This window comes from Mobula hypostoma, chromosome 2 (genome assembly GCF_963921235.1).
Source record: "Mobula hypostoma chromosome 2, sMobHyp1.1, whole genome shotgun sequence".
NCBI classification, from domain to species: Eukaryota; Metazoa; Chordata; class Chondrichthyes; order Myliobatiformes; family Myliobatidae; genus Mobula; species Mobula hypostoma.
In genome coordinates, this window is record NC_086098.1 from 133,264,992 (window position 1) to 133,288,403 (window position 23,412).

Sequence of the window (23,412 nt, forward strand, 5' to 3'; positions counted from 1 at the left end):
AGGTCCCCGCCTACGCCTGACGTAGTAGTTCCGGTAGCAGGTTAGGTTGACAGCAAGGTCGGAGGACTCTTCTGGAAAAGAAAATAGGCCCGCAAACCGCTCCGCGCGGATTGATATTTACCGGAGTGATGGCGGCGCGTGGGCGGGGCTAGTGCCTCTCCGGCTGATACGCAGTGGCCACTTTATTAGGTACACCTCTGCCTTGCTCGTTAATGCAAATATCTAATCAGCCAATCATGTGGCAGCAACTCAATGCTTAAAAGCATGCAGACATAGTTAAGATGTTCAGTTGTTGTTCAGTCTAAACATCAGAATGGGGAGGAATTGTGATCTAAGTGCCTTTGACCGTGGAATCATTGTTGGTGCCAGGCGGGGTGGGTTGAGTATCACAGAAACTGCTGATCGCCTGGGATTTTCACGCACGACAGTCTCTAGAGTTTACAGGGAATGGTGCGAGAAGCAAAAAACATCCAGCGAGCGGCAGTTCTGTGGGCGAAAACGCCTTGTTAATGAGAAAGGTCAGAGGGTAATGGCTACCCTGGTTCAAGCTGACAGGAAGGCGACAGTAACTCAAATAACCTCGCGTTACAACAGTGGTGTGCAGAGGAGCATCTCTGAACGCACAGCACGTCGAACCCTGAAGTGGATGGGCTACAGCAGCAGGAGACCACACCGGGTTCCAAGGTGTACCTAATAAAAGTGGCCACTGAGTGTATTTATTCGTGCGTTTTTAGGTTGTTCATCTTTTTTAAAAAAAAATCGAGTTGCAGTTTGCTGGTGATTGCGAGCTGTGTGTATTGTGCACGAAGTGTAAGATGCGAGTGCGGAACAGAAGTCGGGTGACGCTTTGTCATTGTGCTAACAAAATGGCGCCGGCAGGAAATGGCCTGGCGATTTAATTCGCGGCCTTTCCACCGAGGGATAGAGTAAAATTACTTAACGCAATGTAATTAATCTGTCGGAATAGTGTTAATTTCGGGATTCAAACTCCAAGAATATTTCTCGCGTTCTGTGAATCATTTACCCCCCCCCCGCCGCGCCCCGCAAATATGAATTTGTAGTGATAAAAGGGACATGTCGAATTATTTAATTCCATTAACAAAAAGCACATTATCTTGATGAGAGAGGGACAAATGTGTTTGAGGAAGACTCAAAGACACGATTTTCACAATGGCGATCGACATCTTCCTTTTTCCCCTGAACACACATACGCACAAATGTGTAGGTTGAGAGGACGGTAGATTGACTTTCTAATGGAACCCTAGACTATTTACTGCTGTTATCCTGCTGTATATTGAGCAATGCCTTGACTGTTAGCTATAAATTTAAACAAAAATAATCCGAAATACAAGCACTGCTCATTTTCGTTAACCCCTCCCCCCTCAAGATGTCTCCCATTCTCACTTTCACTGGCCCCACCGCATGACTTCATTTACCTCGTGAAGCCCTCTGGGTAGATTTTAAGAACCTCAAACTTGTAAACGGTTTAACATTTTTAATTTTCCTTGTACAGCTTTTTTTTTAAATGTAGCTTATCAGTCAGATTTTCCTTGTATGGTGAACGTGTTGCTTGAGAACCTCAATGCCCTTTCTGGGTAGATGTTAAATTATACAGTCATTCAAAATCATGTAGTTGTCTTGGCTTTATAGCTATCATTTAATTCTGATCCAATAAGCGAAAAAAAAAGGTGTTTCTGGGACTTTGCTCAGACTTCACTGCTGGCTTAATTTCCCAAGATTTATAGTAAAGATTATAATACAAAAATGTTTGTTTTCTTATGAGCTCTCCTATTCCTGAAAGTAGAAATCGAGTTTCTTTTAAGATTGACAGGTCACTTGCAAAGTTACTAATGCTAACTACATGCAAAATGTGCTGGTTATTAAATTGTAAGGAAGGATGCTTTGTCCAAACCATGCTCCAAGTGCCAACAAAATTCAGTAGCCAGTACTGAGCTAAATCAAAGGTGTGAGTACAATCAGTGTGGTATTGGGTATTTTTTCATTGCCAAATGGCTTGCATTTTGATTAAATATTTTTGTGGATATTAAATATTCTGATTATCATTAGAGTAATGCCCTCGTTACTCTATCCACTATGTCAACAAAAGCAGAAAATAGATTAGGATTTAAAGGTAAAAGGTAAGGATCACTCTAAGACAGGGTTTCCCAAACTGGGGTCCACAAACCCCTTGCTGAATGGTATTGGTCCATAGCATAAAAAATGTTGGGAAACCCCTGCCCTAAGGTAAAAACAGTCAATTAGTAAAGGGGAGCTTAAACTGGGATAACAACAGGTCTGGTTAGTTAGGAGTGAAACAAAAAGTGCTGGAAATACTCAACAGATCAGACTGCATCCTGGCAGAAAGTGTAAGAATGAAAATGTTTTGACTAATTGTTTTTTTATTGGGGGAAAAAAATAGAATGCAGAATGAAATGCCTGGGGAATGGAGTTGTGTTCAGACTCAATGTATTTAAAATACAAAAAAGTAGAGCTCACAAGAAAGGGTAGAGGAGTTGGACAAGCTGGTCTGCTCTTACACAGCTGCACCACAGACTCAGTGAATGAAATGCCCCACATCTATGCTGTTTGTTACCTTTCTGTGAACTAATTGTTCATCTGATTAAGTCTTCACAAATCTATGTCTGCTGTTTGTACGTAATATTGACCACTGTCTTCTAGAAGGCCTCGACCTGGAATGTCAGCTGTTAATTTCCTTCACAGATGTTGCCTGAACTACTGGAGATCTTCCAGTCTCTTGAGTCTCAACTGTGGTGGTAGCTGTCTTTCTAATTCTTTGTTGCACACAAGTTTAATATCTCCAATCTTATTATTGGCATTGCTTTATTATTGTCACATGTACTGAAATACTATGGAAAAACTTGGTTTTGCAAGTTGGGCCTAAAGATAATTTCAAAAATAATATAAAAAGATACCAAAAGCTTTTCAGGTGTATAAAAAGTAGAAGTAAATGTGGATAATGGACCAGATTGACTAGACCCCAGGGTTCTGAAAGAGGTAGCTGAAGATATTGAGGAGGCATTAGTATTGATCTTTCAAGATTCTAGAATGGCTCCAGAAACTCATTGCAAATTACACTCCGCTCTAAGAAGTGTGGGATGCAAAAAAAGGACAGGAAATTATAGCCCAATTAGCCTGATTTCAGTTGGTGGGAAGATGTTGGAGTCCAATATTAAGGCTGAGGTTTCGGGGTACTTGGAGGTATGTGATATAGCATGTCAAAGTTAGCATGGTTTTCTTCAGGGGAAACCTCTCCTGACAAATCTTGGAATTGTTGGAAGAAATAACAGGCAGGATATGTACAAAGAGTCAGTGGATATTGTTTACTTGGATTTTCAGAAAGCCTTTGACAAGGTGCTGCAGATTAAGCTGCCAAACAAGATAAGAGCCCATGGTATTTACAGAAAAGATATTGGCTGACTGGCTGGAAGCAAAAAGTAGGAATGAAAGGGTCTTTTTCTGATTGGCTGCTGGTAAATAGTCGCCTTCTGCAGGGGTTGAAGTTGGGGCCATTTCTTTTTATGTTATGTATCAGCGATTTAGCTGATAGAATTGATAGCTTTATGGCCACATTTGTGGATGATACAGAGATAAGTGGACAGGTGGGTAGTGTTGTAGAAGCAGGGAGGTTGCAGCTTAGAATGGGCAAAGAAGTGGCAGTGTAGGGAAGTGAATGGTCAAGCACTTTGGTAGAAGAAATAAAGATTTAGACTGCTGTCCAAATGGGCCAAAAATTAAGAAATTAGAGGTACAAAGGCACTTGGGAGTCCTCATGCAGGATTTCCTAAAGATCAATGTGCAGTTTGAGTCAGTGGTAAGGAGAACAAGCAATATTAACATTCATTTCAAGAGGGTTGGAATATAAAGCCTCAACAGCACATCTTTGCTTCATAAGGCTTTTGTCAGACCACACTTGGAGTATTGTGAGCAGTTTTGGGCCTTTATCTAAGAAAGGATTGGTGGGAGGTCTAGGGAAGTTCATGAGTGATCCCAGGAATGAAAGAGTTAACACATGAGGGTTTGATGACTCTGGACCTGTACTTGAGTTTAGAATGTGTGTGGTGGACGGGTTGGGGGAATCTCATTGAAACCTATTGAATATTGTGATGGAGTGGATGTGGAGAGGATGTTTCATATAGAGGGGGAGTGTGAGGGCACAGCCTCAGAATAGAAAAACATCCCCTTGGAACAGAGACCAGGAGGAACCTCTTTAGCTAGAGGGTGGTGAACCTGGAATTCATTGCGGCAGATAGCTGCTGAGGCAGTGTCATTTGGGTAGATTTATCATGGAGGTTCATGATTAGTAAGAGCAGCAGTGGTTACTGGGAGAAGGCAGTGTAATCGGCTGTAATGAAATAGCAGAGAAGACTTGATGGCCTAATTCTACTCCATTTTGGTATGGACTGAAAACACAAGTCCTTTGAAGTAGTACAGTAGAAAAGCAGTAACAGAATACAGAACATGGTGATAGTGCTGTGCAGATGCACTGTAAGGTGCAAGGGCCATGATGTAGTTGTGAAATCAAAGTACAAGAAGTTTATTCAAGAGCATTATAGCTGCAAATAATTCTGGTTTTTAACCAGTTATTCACTTTAACTGAAAATTTACTTTTGAGTCTTGGCAAGGCTATTGTTTCAAGCTGGAATCGCTGATTTTAAAAATGCATGAACTTTTCTGGGATCTGTGTTGGATATGCTTTCTTTAAGTCTCACTGCTTCCTAATCTTGATTGTCTTGTGAATTCATAGCTACTGAGCCTGTTACTCTGGTTTTTTTTGGCAACCTTGCTAATTCTTCTAACTAGGAATTCAAGACATTATAGAGGAAGTCAACTGTTCTGTTCAGTGAATTATTAATAGAAAGGCAACACATTTATTTTTCTGTGTTGATAATTTTCTCCTGCTGCCAAAGATTTACCCTTGGTTGTATGCTTAATACATCAGCTCATATAGTGGAGGCCTGATAACAGACATTCACTTACTTAGATATTAGATACTCCCTCAACCTTGATTTCACTTTAAGATTTTATATTAATATTGAAGGATAGATTGTGTGTGAAAGGATGATAATTTCCAGCAAACAAATATGAAAGTTATGAAAAGCTCCAAAGATTAGTTTTATGACCATATCTGTGCATTGCGATAGTTGTAATGGTGTAGATTATCAGATTCTGTTACTCAGAACTTAATTTATTGGTGCTGCTATATCCTGCTTGGTACTGTTTTTAAAAGAACAATGTTGTAATGCTTTTTGGCATGTACTTCCTGAGGAGTTGGTTCTATTTGAACTGTACCCAACAGTACCCTTGAAATTTTCTTATTTCCTTTTCTCGTTAATTGATAATGACTGGACAAAGTTAATAAATCAATAGCCATAATAATGCTTTGGTTTTTTAAAAAAAAATAGGCTTTTGTAAATTAGAGGAATGATGGGATCTGAGGATAAGATAGGAAATTGGCATTGTGTCTTGATTTTGTTGACTTGTAGTGCAGGTTTGAGCAGAATCTGCTCTCTTGGGGCCCCCCCCCCCCAATTGTTCTCGTGTGTGCGAGTGCGTGAAAGGAGCTTGTTTCGCTGTTGTCCTGTCGCTGCTTGTGTTGTTTTGCTGAACATGTGGGCATGCTGTATTGGCACTGGAATGTGTAGAAACACTTGTGGGCTCACCCAACTCATATTTGGGTGTGTTGGTTGATAATGTAAGCAGTGCATTTCATTGTATGCTTCAATTTACATCTGATGCACAAATCTAAAACCAGGAGTCAGATTTTGGTACTTAAGGTGGCTGACACAATTTCAGGGCAGGCAAGAAAAGGGGAAGGGAGCTAAGATGGTAAGTGGGAGTAGATTCATCTCATAAGTTAGTAATTGCAGAATTACATGCCATGTCACATTTTGCCCTTACTGGGTGTCTGAGCATTGAGTGGTACAGCATCTGGTGCTGGAGGGAGAAATTAAAATTGTCTTACTGAAGGTGTGGTGGAACAAGTCACTGAGCTGAGGAGGTATGCTCATCTTGGTTGACCAAACAAATGCGGGATGTTGCATTCTAGTCAGTATTACTAGAGAAGAATTTGCATAGTAAATGGTAGGGCCCTGGAGTTGGAGAGGAACAGGGAGCTATAAGAACCCAGGTACTTAATTCCCTGAAAGTGGCGACACAGACAGGGTGGTGAAGAAAACATTTAGCATGCCTGCCTTCATGAGTCAATAATTGATTGCTATAGTTGGAATGTCATATTATAACTGTACAAACCATCAATGAGACCACACCTGGGATATTCTGGTCCCCCAGCTACAGGCAGATAACTGTTGAAGTGAACAAACATTGTGTAAAGCAGTGATAGTGAAGGAGTAATGGAGAAAGTAAAGTTAAGGAATCTGGTTGTGATCAATAAGTTTTTTGCTTTCAGTTAAGACTGAAACAAGTCTGGTTTGTTCTCATTTTGCTGTGTCAGAAAAAGGGAATATAGAGCTAAAACTGAAGTAGACTGGAAAAGAGTTTGCTGTTTACTGTTGGGTCTGTTCTGAAAGCCTTCTGGATAACCAGATGTGTAAATACAGAAGACAAAGTGCTGTGAAAATGTAATAAAACTAAACAAAATCTAGAAAATCAGATGGTAATTTAAAATAAAATTGAGGGAAAAATTAAAAATGCAGAACTAATCTAACTACAAACGAGAAAATCTGCAGATGCTGGAAATCCAAGCAACATACCCAAAATGCTGGAGGAATGCAGCAAGCCAGGCAGCATCTATGGGGAGAAAAAGTTCGGCAGGTAACCTGCTGAAGGGTCTCAGCACAAAGCGTCAACTGTACTTTTCCCCCATAGATACTGTCTGGCCTGCTGAGTTCCTCCAGCATTTTGTGTGTGTGTGTGTTGAACTAATCTAATTACTATTTACTTTCATCAGTATGTTTTTAGACCAGAGTTGTCAAGAATCTGGTACCTGATTGTTGTTCATGTTCTTAAGGCAGACTCTGGTGCAGACTGTCATAACATTATCCTCTCTAATAATATTACTGAGCAGAGATTAAGGGCAAACTTGCATTTATATAGTAACTCTAAACCAGGGGTTCCTAACCTTTTTTACGCCATGAACCACTATCATTAACCAAGAGGTCCATTTACCTCCTGCTCTAAACCATAAGGCATCGTAAAGAGTTTTAAAGCCACGAAAAGATTTTAGTGTAGTTACTGTATAAGGAATTTAAATGCCTTAGCATTCCCTATAGAGTCACCATACTCCTAACTTGCCGATGCCATATTTCGAAGGCTGCATTTGTGATTTTCCTTCTAATGGGAATGTGGATTTGTTCCCATTCTCTTTTGTGGAGTTCATTGTGCTTTTCTTTAAGATTAAGAACATTGGTATTTGTGTTCTCCTTGTTGCGTGTCTTTTTTTTAAAGCACCAGAGGTATTCAAAAGCTATTCAGCCTCTGTGATTGCTGTGAATGGCTGCTGACTTTTGTATTAATGGTGCTCATTAAGGAGTGGTTTAAACTCTTGTGATTGTTGCAGCTGTCCAGCAGCCTTTATGCAGTGCTCCCTGGTCTTTGTGTGGTGTCATTTGGGCTTCCCAGTAATACTCTGACATCCAGTGTGATTCAAGGCTTTTGCATTTTTCCCACAGTGGTAGAAATGAATGCTTCAGCTGTAAAAACCATTTGTATGCATAATGATAATTATGATAAAATATGCACACTGAAAGCTAAACTGGCTATGAATTTCCTGATTGTGAAGACTGAGTTAACCTATGCTTTACTGCCTTCCTAGTGAGTATTTGCATAAGCATAGATTATAACGTCCTTAATTTCACTAACTTTGGTAGTACAGAATTTATTTAATGACTATCCCATAGTATTGTTTATAGTATGAGTAAAGAAAGATTGAGCTTTTGAGAATGTCTTTCTTGTCTCAAATCCTTTTTTGTGCTCTGGACTCCTTCAGGTAGATCATTTTCCTCTGTTAAATTGGCTGATTCTTGTCCATAGCTTGCCTTATACTGTATATTATAAGGTAAACTATAGACAAGATGTGGAACAGTAGAATAGTAGGTGTGAACAGCAGTAGAAAAGTGATTAATTTCCTGTTGGAATAACAGTCACAGATTGGGACTGTTGATCAAGAGACAGTTGTGAATTCCACAATAGCAGATAGGGAATTTAATTGGGAAAACTGGCAATTAAATAAAAATATACAAGTTCCTTGATAATATGAGCCCATATGATTGATGAAGATCTTATTTGCTGCCTTCATCTGATCTAGCCAGAATGTGATTCCAAATGCATCTTAACAGCTGCCTCAGTTCAGTGGTAATTGGAGATGGTCAGTAAATGCCAACATTGTTCATTTGTTTTTGGCAAACACCTGGGAGGGGAGCTGATCCGATACAGAACTTCCTTCCATAATGTTGTAGGTATTCTGGTTCCCTTAGCTGCAAGAATTCCTGCTGTCAAAGGGAGCTTAAAGGAAGTTCAAGAATAATAAAACAGCAGAAAAAGGTGGTTGGTTTATTTTGTAATAATAGACAATTAACAGGCTGCATAATCCAAATGGTGTAAGGAGAGGAATCTTATTGGTCAGTTTATTCTAGATTGGAAAATAATGTAGGATGTGAAAAGACTAATAAACATGGAAAATTTGTTTGTCGTTATTTGAAGATGTAACAGAGGATTAGTTTCAATGAACAATCTTACTGTGGAAGTGATTGTGTGGCTTCATGGGCAGCCATTGTATTTCCATTTGGAGTCTTGTATAGGCTGCAATAAGCAAGAAGTTTTAAAGACTGAGTAGAAGGGCTATAAAGAAAATTGTAGATGGGGAGCCAATTACTGGATATAATACAAGGTGAGGGCAGATGGCAGTGCTTTCAGAAAAGTGCTGTTCATAGGAGACTGACTGGGTAGGAGAATGAAAGCAATGAAGCAACAATGCTGGTTACGGTTCAGAAGCAGAATTGCAAAGTAAACAAAATACATCAAACTAAAATTTCTGAAAGACTATTGGGAAGAAAATGCAGTTGATACAGTTGAGTATTTCAAAAAATACAATAAAAATTTAAAAAAATTAAAATCTGATACGATGACGTAGTTGTATCTTACCATGCAGAAGTTTTCATAGTGTCCGAAACAGATACTATTGCTGTCTCTCTACAAAGGGAAAATAGTAGATCAGTTTTTAAAAAAAAAAACAACAAATTTTATCTGTAAGAACTATAGTTTTCTTCTCTGGATGATCAGAAGACAAAAATATAAAAAAGTGGGTTTCGGGATATTAAAAAGAAGTTGGTAACCCAAGTAGTAGATGTGTGCAGAAAGATCCCACAACACTATCCTAATTTTTTTTTCGCAAACAACAGGAATTCTGCAGATGTTGGAAATTCAAGCAACATACATCAAAGTTGCTGGTGAACGCAGCAGGCCAAGCAGCATCTATAGGAAGAGGTGCAGTCGACGTTTCAGGCCGTTAATCCTGACGAAGGGTCTCGGCCTGAAACATCGACTGCACCTCTTCCTATAGATGCTGCTTGGCCTGCTGCATTCACCAGCAACTTTGATGTATGTTGCTAATTTTTTTTTTGTTAGATTGGTTGAGGGGTAAAGCAACAATAAAACTAGAATCACCTTGGTTATCTTCAAAATAAATTAACTTACCAAGAGCATGAATGGACCCTCAACTCCAACTCTGAATTTTAGCTGAAAGCAATTCCCTCTTAGAGTTTGGAACAGCCTCAGTACAATACCTGTACTAAAGTAACAATTTAGATGTTAAGTTCAAGTCTCTTGCATATTAATTGAATCTACCTGCCTTCTGACTGAAGTTGAGGATGACACTATAGAGATGTAACAGAAAATAACAATTAATAAATCAGTTAACAAAATATTTACTTTGCCTTTTAATGAAGGACAGACGAACAGAAAGAAAAAGAAAAAATGGCTAGTTCTGCAGACAAGCCACTGGAGGGTGATGTAAGTATGGATCCCATTGACCAATTCACTGCATGATCCATATTTGTTTTTTCTTGTTCAAAGATACAGCATGGTAAGAGGCCTTTCTGGCCTAATTACACCTATGTGACCAATTAACCTACTATCCCGTATATCTTTAGAATGTGGGAGAAAACCGGAGCACCTGAAGGAAACCCATGCGGTCACGGGGAGAACGTGCAAGCTCCTTACAGACAGTGGCGGAATTGATCCCGGGTTGCTAGTGGTGTAATATTGCTACACTAACTGCGCGTCTTCGTCTGATCTAGCAAGAATGTGATTCCAAATGCATCGTGTCAGCCCCCCGCCCCCCCAACTGACTGATCTGTACTTTCTCTGTGAAGGCCACTAATTGTGTATGCCTGATCATTCTAAGTCATCTTAAGCTTTTAAAAAGTGCTAGTATTTTGAATTGAAATATATAAAAGCACAGTAAAGAAGGAACATACTATTCTAAAAATGTTTTAACGGAGGATTTGAATGAAGAAATGTTGAACTTTTTTTAATATATTCTCGTAAGTGTCTGTAGCTGTCGAATATTATGTCCCTGTGCCCCAAAATGGTCTCAGTCAAAAAGTAGTCTTCTGAAAGTAAGACATTGAGCAGGAACAATTTAAAGTACTCTGAACATGTAACAATGTCTTTTCATCGGTAGCTACAGGGCTTTAAGATCTGTTATGTGCAAGGTGATCTGTTCTCATGCCCAGAGAAGGATGCACTGGCACATTGCATCAGTGAAGATTGTGACATGGAGGCAGGGATAGCGGTCTGGTTCAAGTGGAAATATGGAGGTGTCGAGGAGCTGCAGAATCAGAGTAAGAAAACTGGTATTACTTGAAATGACCTTTCATCATAGGAATAGACAGGCTTTCCCTTTTTTCGCAGATCTACTTGGTTAATTCGTATTTCTACAGTCAGTTGAATAGTGATATTTCAGATGCTCCATGTTAATTCTCAATCTAATCTCATGTTTATTTTGTTTCTTTCGTTACCTTTTTGAAACACCTTTTTAACCTGTTAAATGTTGGCATCATTTTATTTACCCCATCACTAATTGGTAACGTTATCTACATAAAATCTTTTTACATTTGGTTCTCAAATTTTCTGGTTTTAGTCTACTATACAAGTCCCCAACTATCTTAACCACATGATAAATGATAGTACATTTTTGCCTCGAAGTTTTTTAAAATAATATTGAATTTCTCCAAAATTACAATGGGGATTGCCTGGATAGTTTTGAATTCCTCATTCAGAAATTGAAAAGCAAACAAAAATGTGAAAGGCAAAATACTGGAATTTGAATTAAAAAATTTTTAAATGACTGAAAATAGTTCAATGAACATTGGAAAGATAGATATCCATTGAGATTTCATTTCAGCATTGTGAGTTCTGATAACCTGTAGCAGAAAGTAGTTACTGAGGAGTAATTTGAATAATTTAATTCCTATGTAAAACGTGTTGCATTATAAATCAAATTTTACAATTGAACTAAAAGGAAATGGGCTTATTGGTTTAGTGGGCAGTACAAGATTCATTAATTCTAACAAGGTTTGAAGTAGATTCTGAAGGTCAAAAAGGGTTTGAGCCCTTTGCTGCACTGTTTTGTTTACTTTGGAAAAATCATAGTTTAATATTAGTTGTGGTAAGTGGGATAGATACCCACTGGAGAAGGTGAGAGTGAGTTGGAGAGTTTTTACCTAATACTGTCCTGATTGCTCAGCTATAGGAAGAATGTAATTAAGCTGGAAAGATTGGGAAAAGGATTCACAAGGATTTTGAGGACAGGAGATAGAGGGTTTATGGAACTAGAGGAAGTGGTAGAAGTAGGTACAAGTACAGGTTTAAAAGACATTTGGACACGTATGAGGAGAGGTAAGATTTCATCGAATACGGGCCAAGCACAGGGATATGGATTGGCTGTGGTCGGTCAGCATGGACGGGTTCAGCCTAGGGTCTTGTTTTTGTGCTGAAAATCTCTATAGCTTTACGAGTCATTTGACTTCCATAATAATTTACAAGAACTTCTGGTATCTCCGCAATATACCAAGCCGAATGTACAATAAATCTAAAGTAAAAGTGAAAGTATGGCCATTCAGAGATGTATATCAGATTTTGTTCATGAGGCTTATAGAAGGAAACTTCTGCTAAATCTTAGCTTGACTGACTCATTTAGACCCATTATAATAAGTGTTACACATTTTTTGTTGGATATGTATATTCCCAAATGTGAATTTCATATGTGACTCTTAACTGCTTAATTCATTTAAGATAGATTGAAAGCTTCAAATATTTTCCTAATTCACTTAAGATTGCACACTACAAAATAGGACTCCAGTATAATGCATGGAGATAAATAACTTCATTTCAATTAAAAGTATATCTTATGAGTCATGGAAAATGTTAAATCTGCTTTCACTTGTACACCCTGACCTTCTGAGCATTTCCAACATTCTCTTTCAATACAAATTTCCAGTTTACTTTTGTACTACTTTATCTGCACAATAATTGTCTTTAAAACTCCTTGTAGCTGTACTATCTCAATTTGTGCTGCACTGTGTGGAACAATCATAATACAGAAATTGGAAAATTTTATAACAAAATTGAAAATGGATCCCACTATTAAAACCTTTGGGAGTTAAACTTGTATCTGCTCACATAATATGATTTCACTCATATTGGTTTGGCATTGGGTCATTGAATTCACAGTTTTTAACTGGTATCTTTCTTTACAGAGAAAAAAATTGGGGATGTTGCAGTGCTAAAGAAAGATCAGAGGTGCATCTACTATCTGGTAATCGATCTCTTTTTTTATTAATTGTGAACCGAGATCTTAATTTGCTCAATTTATTTAGGCATTTTGGTAAGCTGCAGAATAATTTGGAAATGTAGATATTTTCATTGTGTGCCTTTTTTATATTCTATTTTCTGAGTTGTAATAACCTGGAGATGCCAAAGATTCTTCAATATTTTTGTTTAGCAGATGAAATTCTTCTGTAATTCCTCTTAAAAATAATTTACTGCTAAACTAACTAAGATTAATTCCAGATTTAAACAGAAATCCTCAAAGGCCCAACTCCTAATTACAAACATGATATTCAAGTGTTAATTTAAAAAATAGAAACAGAAATGGGTAATGCCTCTCCTGCTATTCAATATGGCCACATTTAATCCTTTTACAACAATGTTACTTCCCTGTCTCAGTTTCATATCTTTTCATTAATATCTAAAATTTATCTCTTGGTTAACCTTAACTGAGACTCTATAGGCCTTGGGTAAAGAATACCAAAAAATCACTTCTTAATGGCTAGCTTTTTTAAAGCTGTGACCACTAGGTGTAGGTAGCTGACCAAGGTGTGTGACCCTGCATCTATCAAGTCTGTAACAGTTTTGCATGTTTTAATGAGAATTGTCTTGATACCTATTAACTTAATTTTGCTAGTGAGTTTTTGGTATCTAATATTCTAATATATACTTAGGTGGTTCAATTTATTTAGACACAATTCCTAGAAAATCTTTACTTGTATACTTCCTGATCATAATTACTTATGTAGATAGTTAATGGACATTTGACTGATATTGTGATTGAATATTTTTGTAGATCACCAAAAAGCTGGCATCAGATAAGCCTACTTATGATGCTGTACAGAAAAGCCTCAAGGCCATGAGGGACCACTGCTTGGCTAATGGAATTTTGAAGATCTCAATGCCTAAGTAAGATGATGGTCACATTTATTGCTAGTTTGAGCATTGCGTTTCCTTAAGTTGTGTCTGTTTGTCTTTCTTTGTCTTTTCTGGCCTCAACCCTAACAGATTTGGGAGAGTAGGATACATTGGAGGCCAGTTTTATGAACACAAGCACCCAGCAGGTTGTGGGGGTAATGGAGGATAGAGCTGCAAAGTTATTTTGACAAGGGGAAAGGTGTATTAAGATTCAAGATTATTTAATGTAATTTTCAGTACACAAGTGTAAAGGAGAACAGTAGTTGTTACTCCGGATCCAATTCAGCACAAAATAACAAGATAAAGAACAGTGATTTTTTAAAAAAAAACAATAAATATAAATACAAAAGGTAGCTTGTATGTAGATTGATTTTATGTTCTAGGTGCAGGAGTGTTGGTACATAAGGTGACTGACAGGAAATAAGGTAGAGGTATTGATCAGCCTTACTGTTTGGGAAAAGTAACTGAATTAGAGGCATTAGTACTATGGGTCACTACTAGACTTAGAGATGGGTATTTCACAGGACGATGTGACTATGCAGAAATATAGCAAAGAAAGATCACCTCTCTACAAACTTAAGTGACTACACAGCGGCTATTAAAAAAACTTTTCAGAACCATTAACTGTGTTTCAATCACAGGAAGATGTAGAGTGCAATGAAAAAGTATTGCTATAAAATAACGGTTAGCATGTTGAGAGCTGATAGGTGCCCTCATGTAGGCTGAGCACTGATGATGCAGTGATACTAGTGGAGAGCTAGTTAAGAGCATTGTAGCTTAAAGAAAGTCAGATGAAATAAAAATTTAAAATGAGAAACCACCAAGAGATATTTGGTTCTGTTATTTCTTATTTTCCTTAAAGATGTAGTTCTGTTCACAGATATGAATGTAATGAATGCATTATTAAATATAATGAAACAACAGCTAAAGCTAATAAGAGCTGCTTGTCACATCAGTCTTTTGTTATGGCAGATGTGCCATAACATTTTAGTATTTCATATTAATATTTTTTGTTTCACTCCATTAAGACCCAAAGTTCCAAGGTTATCTTAGAATCAGGAAAAAATATGGCATTGAAGTTACTTGGCAAAAAACAAGCCATTGAAGTTATTCTGCTTCCCAGCTCTATCTGTTGCTGCTTCTCAAGTGCTGAAGTGATGAGGGTTTCTGCCTCTTTTTCAGCCAGTGAGTTCCGTACTTCCACTCCAGTTTTTACCTCAACTCGCTATTTCATCCATCAGTTAACTTAAATCTATGTTATGTCCCTATGGTATATAATTTGTATACTGCAATTTTTTTAATCTTAGTGAGTAATACAACAAACATCATGTCCTCATTTGTTCTATACATTTAGATTCAAGGGGTTTTTTTTTCATTCTATTGATTTCCCTCAGCAAAATGGGAAGATTTTTCTGGTTGCTATCCTCTGACTTAGCTTCCCTATCCAAAGTTGAGTCGGGCTACCTGCTGTTCTGACTTTAATTCCTCTACCACTGGCCACAGTTGTGGGCAACTTGGCCCTGCGCAGTGAAATTATCTTCCTACACTTCTCAGCTAGCATCTCATGCATCTTTCAGAAGCTCTGTGGTCATCTATCCTGATATTTCTGAGGCTCAGTAATAGGTGGCAGGCATTGTTTGCTTACTGCTTTTCCTTTCATTACATGTGTAGAATTTGTTTGTTAGCTTAGTATCTGGGTCTGTTAAGAGCTTTGCCATTTACTCTGCAGGATCGGATGTGGCCTGGATAACTTGGAGTGGGACAAAGTTTCTGCGATCATTGAAGAAGTCTTTAAGAGCACAAATATTGTAATCACTGTGTACTCTTTGTGAGAATAACTTTGTTATATGTACAACACTATAATTAGTATCTTTACTCGTTGTCGAGGACAGGTAAGGATAAAATGTTGACAGGTATTTTTGTTGGGTACCTGTTTGATTCCTGTTATTTGATGGTTTACATTTTTTTTTGATTCTGTTGGCAGGTCTAAATTTCCTGGTGTCTTTAACATGCTAGCAAAGCCACCATATTCAAATACAAATTTCAATGCAGTGTATCCTCATAATTTCAATAGTGGATTGTCATATATGGGGAAAGATGGGCAGTTCATTTTTGTTCAGTTTCATATCAGAAGCGTGAGGCAATTCAACAACTTTCTTCAGTCTAAGACTTATTAATGTGGCAACTGATTTTGCATGAGTTCTAACTTGCAATGTCAATGAACCTGTTCACATGTTCCCTACTGTATAAATTTGAGAATTAAAACTTTTTGTTGAAATTGCTGTTGCCATGGAATTATTGTGGTGATAGTTTTATTCCTGTTATTTAGATTCAGTTTTATTTCACTTAAGCAGGCCATTTTACCTAAACATGTCTTGTTGGTATTTGTTTAACATGGATTTTCTCCCATCCTATCACTTGGCACCCTTGACATTGCTTTCGGTTCATTCCTTCCTCATACTTTTCCATGTTAAGTTTATCAGGGCTTTTTATTTCAAGCATGCACCACATTCTCAGCACTGCAAGTAAAGAAAATTCACTCTGATTCATTACTGGACTGTTTTGTATTCATTTTATTTTCTCATGTTTTGACCCTCCACAATATAAGCTTCTTGAACTATCCTAAAAAAATCCCTTCATAATTCTAAAGATCTCTGCTGGATCATCTTTGAGTCTTTTCCAGAGTGCCAGTTTTTGCTGATGCTGTGTTTTCCTGCTTCTGGCACCATCCTTGCAAACCTTTTGTGCATTAGCTCTGTCCTTGCTGTAATATGGAGAGTACAATATGTGCACATTATTCCCAGATGTATCCAAACCAAGGTTCTATGCAAGTTTAACATAAACTCTGATCATGAATTCTAGTCCTCCCAAAGAAGAATATGCTTTGTTATTTTTAATGAATCTCTACAGAGTCTACAACAAGAAACCCGACTATTTGGATTCCATGAAGCTCACCATGACGAATTCCAGTCACGAGCAATGATGAGGCTAACCAAATTTGCTCACCTAGTAAATTGGACTGGCCTCTTCAGGCTTCAATTGCATGCAAACACAATGCACCTTAAGTCTTTAAGTTTTTTTTTGTCACATTATTTTACCTCCTTGAGGTGTGTCATTTCCCTACTTGCAGAATTCCTATTCTTCTAAACATAGAAGATTGCAATTAATGACTTGTCTGATCTAAGGCTGTGGTTGTGCTGGAGAGTGTACAGGAGATTTGTCAGGATGTTGCCTGAATTGGAAGATTGTTTATGGGAAAAGGCTGGACTTGTTTGCCCTGGAGTAAAGGAGGCTGAGGAGTGACCTGAGAGAGGTAAAAAGTTATGAAATGCTTAGAAAGGGCAGGTAGTCAAAACCATTTTCTCCCCACAGTAGGGTTAGCAAAAAGAAAAGGGCTGAGGTTTAAGATGAGAAGTAGGAGATGTAAAAGGGATCTTTGAGATTAATACAAAGGTTGGTTGACATCTGAAATATACTGCCAGAGGAGGTGGTGGAATCTGAAATGGTTGCTACACTTCAGGGTGGCATGGTCTGAGAGGATATGCTCCAAATGCAGGCAAATGGGGTCAGTGTAGATGGGCAAAAAAGTCAGCATGGACAGAATTTCCTTGCATTTACCACCCCTCTCTCCCCCTGCTCTGCTGAGTGTTAGATCTGTGGTATTGAAGCCTAGCAATTGAGCATCCTACTGGAAGTCCAGATATGACCTATGGAAGGCTATTGGGGGGGGGGGGTCAAAAGGCAACTTCAAGCTCGAGGCACAATCAGATGCATGAGAGATGTGCATACCTTTACTTCCTATAAAACAAAACCTAACAGTGTAAATGGTGATGATGCTTCACTCCCCAATTGCTCCAATGGTTTACCTGATGCTGAAAACCACTGCTGACCAACTAGCTTCAACCTCCACTCTGCAGTGTGAGGTTCCCACCTGCTCGAAAGGGCAGCAATCACACTGAGAGCAGGGTGAGCTGTCTCAACTGTAACAAAGGACTTGGAGGTTGGTTATGGTTAGAATTAACTCCTGACCTGGACCCCTTGCAATTTGCCCACTGCCACAACAGGCCAATTGCACTGGCTGTCCACTCTGATTTGAACACCTGTAAAACTTGTATTAGCCTGCTGCTTATTGATTACAACTGAGCATTCAATACCATCATCCCCTCAGTACTAATCACCAAGATTCAAAACCTGGGTCTCCTTCTGCAACAGGATCCTCAACTTTGTTATTAGAAGATGGGTAACAAAATCTGCACTTTCCTGACAATCAACACAGGTGCACATCAAAAATGTGTGCTTAGTCCACTGCTCTTTACACAAACATAACTCAAATGCCACCTACAAATTCAGCTCTGACACTACAGCTGTTGGTAGAATCTCAGATGGGGGGGAAAGGGGGAGGCCACTTTGTTAGGTAAAGGAGTGGAACCCAGTGTGGTCTTCTGCTGTAGCCTATCTACTTAAAAGTTAGACGTACTGTGCATTTAGACATGCTGGTCTACACACCACTGTTGTAATGTGAGTTATTTGAATTATTGTCACCTTCCTGTCAGCTTGAATCAGTCTGGCCGTTGTCCTCTGAGCTCTCTCATTAACAAGGCATTTTCAACCTCAGAACTGCTGCTGTTTGGATTGTTTTCTACTTGCACCATTCTCTAAACCCTAGAGACGTGTGTGACAATCCCAGGAGATTAGCAGTTTCTGGGATACTCATACCACCCTGTCTGGCACCAACAATCATTTCACGGTCAAAGTCACATTTCCTCTGCATTCTGATGTTTGGTCTGAACAACAACTGAACCTGTTGACTGTGTGTGTTTTGACTGTGTTGCTGCCACATGACTGGCTGATTAGATATTTGCAATAATGAGCAGATATACCTAATAAAGTGACCACTGAGTGTATATCGACTGGTTGAGTGGTGTTGCAACAGCAATCTCACATTTTTACGTATGCAGAATCAAGGAATTGATTGTGGACTTCACTACAGGTAGGGGAACTCAGAGGAACACACGTCAGTCCTAATTAAAGAGGCAGCATCAGAAAGGATGTGGCCTCCTGTATAATCAGTGAGACCCAACATAGTTTGGGAGTCTGCTTCGCCAAGCACTTGTGCTCCATCTGCCAGGAAAATTGGGATCTCCCAGTGGCCACCCATTTTAATTCCACCTCCCATTCCCATTCCGATATGTCTATCCATGGCCTCTTCCACTGTCATGATGTGGCCACACTTAGGTTGGAGGACAAGCACCTTGTATTCCGTTTGGGTAGTCTCCAATCTGCTGGCATAAACATCGATTTCTCAAACTTCTGGTAATGCCCCCCACAATGCTTCTTCACCATTTCCCATCCCCTTCCCCCCCCCTCACCTTATCTTCTTACCTGCCTATTGCTTCCCTCTGGTGCTCCACCCCCCCCCCTTCTTCTTCCATGGCCTTTTTGTCTCTTTCACCAATCAACTTCCCAGGTCTTCATTTCATCCCTCCCCCTCCCAGTTTTACCTTTCACCTGGCTGTTCTCTCTCCCCTCCCCCACCACCTTTAAATTCTATTCCTCAGCTTTTTTTCCTCTCAGCCTAAAACATTAACTACTCTTTTCCATCAATGCTGCCTGGCCTGCTGAGTTCCTCCAGTGTGTGTGTGTGTTGATCAGAAAGGGTGGGCAGATTCAAGTTCCTGCTTTCAACATCTCTGATGGTTGATCCTAGACCCAACACATTTATGCAATTGTGAAGAAGGCATGCCAGTTGCTCTACTTCATATAGAGCTTGAGAAGATTTGCAAATTTCTATAGGTGTATGGTGGCGGGCATTCAGACTGGTTACATCACAGCCTGATATAGAGGCTCGAATCATATCATACAAGGGGCTGCAAAGGTTATAGTCTCAATTAGTTCCATCACTGGCACAACCCTCCTCATCATTAAGAAAGTCCTTGAGAGATGGTTTTTCAAAGCACTGGTATCCATCACTGAGGACCCTTGCCATAGGGGAGATGTCCTTTTCTGATGGGGGAGGAGGTACAGTCAATGATTCAGGAATAGCTTCTTTTCCCCATCATCAGATTTCTGAATGGGCCATGAACACATTTGTTTACTCCCTCTTTTTTTGTGCTGTTTATTTATTTTCGTATTGTGGTTTTCTAACTTTTCACTATACTGCAGCCACAAAGCAGTAAGTGAATGATAATAAATCTGCTTCAGATTCGGATTCCACTACCCATGCTCCTTTTTTCTGCATTTACCAAGGATAAGATGATATCCGGGCTGGCAAAGTTCAAAGTACATTTATTATCGAAGTGCAGTACGTATACTATGTACAATCTTGAGATTCATCTCCTTACAGGCAGCCACGAAACAAAGAAACCCAATGGAACCCATTTAAAAAAAGACTATCACACATCCAATGCGCAGGAAAAAAAACAAATCATGCAGACAATAAAAGTAAGCAAACGACATTCAGATCTGAAGTTCACAAAAGTGAGTCCACAGCCGACCCAGGAGCCCGTTAGTTGCAGGCCGCAGCCTTAGTTCAGTGCAGAGACAAGTAAACCTGGCGGAGCAGTGAACTTAACACCAGGCTGCCTCTTGCCTTCAGCCCCAATATCCTGATCTTTTCAATCTGCCCTGGTGCTTAAATCAGTCAAACAGTGGGTCGTTCCTCACCCTCAGACCTGGAACCTTCCGTTTCGATATGCTCTCAGGCCTGGAGCCCGCCATCTCGATTTGGCCCATACTCATCCTTTCGAATTCGGCTCAGTGCTTAAATTGGTCAAACATTGGCTTGTTCCTCATTCTCATGAATTGATAACATGAGGTGCTAGGAATTGTCCGTCATCTATCATACACAAAATGCACTGTAGTTACCCAGTAAAGCAACTATGGAGATCACTGGCATGACTTACCATAATGGGGTGAATGGGCACATGGGAATTCCAGCTCCTGTAGCTGCATCACATACTGCACAACATTATATCTTGGAAATTATTACTTTCTAAACGCTGGAACTTCCTTCTGAGCAACACCAAAAGGATGATGCAGGTTCAAAAAGTCAGGAAACCAGCTTTTTGCTGATTGGATAGCTCATGGACAATAAATGCTAACCCTACAGGCAGTGTCCTGATGAAAAACAATCCAGTGGATACTGTGTTCACAAATTTTCTAAAGAGTTTGATGGACTTGTTGTGTACTGTTGAATGGCGAGCGGTCCAAAAAATGGTGGAAGTGATTGTCTTGTGATCGCAAGACCCTGTTGAACATTGGTAATACATAAAAACCAATTGAAAGGAAAACAAGAGAGCTGGGAATAACTCATGTACATTCTTAGCTTTACTTTTAGCGAGACACGCCTGGATGACATGGGTGTGATGATGTATCCCATTCATATTAACATATAACCATAATGAATTATTTAAAAAAAAACAAGAATGCTTAATCAAACAAAATATTTATAGTAATACTCAAATTAAACTGAAATATTAAACACACATGTTATGTTTTCCTGAATTAGTAACCATATGTGCTATTAGTCCTGACGAAGGGTCTCGGCCTGAAACGTCGACTGTACCTCTTCCTAGAGATGCTGCCTGGCCTGCTGCGTTCACCAGCAACTTTGATGTATGTTGCTTGAATTTCCAGCATCTGCAGAATTCCTGTTGTTTGTGCTATTAGTGCTTTGTACTCTGTGAGGTGTGCTTTATGCTGTTGGTAATGTTGTTTTCACTTTGGCCCTGCAAGAAAACTCTTTCGTTTGGCTATATTCATTCATGGTTGAATGATAATTAAACTTGAACTTGAAATGCCTCAAGGCTAATGGAAAAAATGTATGATGCAAATGGAAATGCAGCTAACTGCATGTTTCAAAGACTAGCTAAAGGATTAGATACAAAGTTGCTGGGTACATGTATTCCTTACACTGGATGTACAGTATTGAAGTCTAAGAAAATAAAACAACAGGTGCTGGAAAGCAGCAACAATGTTTCTGCATCTTTTGGGAGGGAAACAGCTCACTGTTCAGAGTGATGACTTCTTGTCAGATCTAGAAAATTGAGAAAGCAAGTGTGCTTTAAGTTGCGAAGCAGGGCTGAGGGAGATGGGTGGAAAGAACAAAGGGGGTGCCTGTGATGAGGTAGAGACCGGGGAATTCGGAGAACAAACGCAGTTGGAGATATAAGAGTGGAGCAACAAGCAATCTGCTGGGGGAACTCAATGGACTGATCAGCACTTGCTGGAGGAAAGAATTGTCGATGTTTCCGGTCTTGATGCAGCTCCGACCTGAAATGGTGACACTTCCTTTCCTCCAGCAGATGTTGCTCGATGCGCTAAGTTTCTCCGACAGACTGTTTGTTGAACAAATGCAGTTGGTGCTTTGTAATCAAGGCTGGCAAAGGCTCATTAATCAAAGCACTTCTGTGTGGAGAAGGAATTAACAAATAGACGAGTGAGAGACAAAAAGCAAATGAACAATGCTGGAGATACACAGCAGGTCAGGTAGCATTTGGGAAAAAAAGGGAATTTTGTTTTGAGTTGTTGGATCCCTTTTTGGCTTGCCTAGATAATTTAAATGGACGTTTAATGGACAATTTTCTTACGTCAAAAATTGAAGTCTTGTAAACTAATTTACATTGCAAATTGAAGTGCTGAAAGAGCAGGTAGTCAGGTGGAATTTGGTACTTTGCATAGATATGTGAAGTAATGTGAAACAATCGAATGGTGCTGAATTTGTGTGAATGACTAAGGGCTCCTTGTGCTTTCTGTGTCGTATGCTTCCATTTCACAAGGGCAACACCTCACCAATACAAAGACATTGATACAGGTATTATATAGTGACATTTCTGCAGAATTAACTTGTTGCAGCATAGACGAGGAACTATAACCTTTTCCAGGGTGAGAATTCCATAGTGGCTTGTTCTGATTTGGCACAGACATCCATCATTTCTTCACGGAGACACAAGAGACTGTAGAGGCTGGAGTTTGGAACAGCACACAGAGAGCTGAAGGAACTCAGCAGGTCAGGCAGCATCAATGGAGAGAAATGGACATACAGCATTCTGGATGAAGACCTCTCATCTGGACTCATTCAGGCACTACCAGTCCAGCTGAAGGGTCTCAATCTGAAATACCGTTTGCCTCCATGCTTGACCTGCTGAGTTCCTCCAGCTTTTTGTGTGTCGTATTAATTCTTAATGTTCATGAAAGTATTGCTGTTACATACACTACTGTGCAAAAGTCTTAGACACACACACACACACACACACACACACACACACAAATATATATATAAAAATAGCCAGAGAGCCTAAGATTTTTACACATTACTGTAGTAATTTTCTGCATTGAACTGGTCTGCTGCTGCAAAAAAAAAAAATTCATGTCATATATGAGTGATAATAAACCTGATTCTGATGTGGTTCTCTATTGTGGACTGGGAGTGGGAAGGGGGCAGGGAGAAGGGAATCTTGGTTGGGAAAAGGAGAAGGGAGAGGGGAGGGAGTGGGAAGCACTGGATCAATAAACCAATTGTTTGGAATCAAATGACCTTGCCTGGTGTCTCAGGGCTGGGTGTGTCTGCACCCGTGCCACCCCCTGCCCCTGGCACTCCTCCTCTGCCACCTGTCCCACACCCCTCCTGTGCCACTCCACCCTCGCCATTCCCACCATCTTTTGCTCCTGCCACATTCACAAACTCGC

The 23,412-nt window shown here is 39.5% G+C and overlaps 1 protein-coding gene across 5 annotated transcripts; it reads left to right on the forward strand.

The window, feature by feature from the left end:
- The first annotated feature begins 118 nt into the window (after nucleotides 1-118).
- On the forward strand, nucleotides 119-15,996 carry LOC134342493 (ADP-ribose glycohydrolase OARD1-like). Of its 5 annotated transcripts, none has more exons than XM_063040693.1 (6): nucleotides 119-189; nucleotides 9,924-9,987; nucleotides 10,661-10,820; nucleotides 12,738-12,796; nucleotides 13,604-13,716; nucleotides 15,455-15,996. In XM_063040693.1, exons 2-6 carry the CDS (start codon nucleotides 9,952-9,954, stop codon nucleotides 15,555-15,557), a joined length of 471 nt encoding a protein of 156 aa, XP_062896763.1. In that variant the 5' UTR covers nucleotides 119-189; nucleotides 9,924-9,951; the 3' UTR covers nucleotides 15,558-15,996. The 5 variants fall into 5 exon arrangements, with proteins under 5 accessions (XP_062896763.1, XP_062896762.1, XP_062896761.1 ...); XM_063040692.1 differs by lacking the exon at nucleotides 119-189 and adding an exon at nucleotides 253-684 and having other exon boundaries at nucleotides 10,667-10,820; XM_063040691.1 differs by lacking the exon at nucleotides 119-189 and adding an exon at nucleotides 254-684.
- The last annotated feature ends 7,416 nt before the right edge of the window (nucleotides 15,997-23,412 follow it).

Excerpts from the sequence above, each read along its gene's own strand:
- LOC134342493 (XM_063040691.1), top strand. The coding sequence starts at position 314 with ATGGGGAGGAATTGTGATCTAAGTGCCTTTGACCGTGGAATCATTGTT. Across the intron at positions 9,988-10,660 it reads ACAAGCCACTGGAGGGTGAT|CTACAGGGCTTTAAGATCTG; the intron begins GTAAGTATGGAT and ends TTTCATCGGTAG. Across the intron at positions 13,717-15,454 it reads TTGAAGATCTCAATGCCTAA|GATCGGATGTGGCCTGGATA; the intron begins GTAAGATGATGG and ends TTTACTCTGCAG.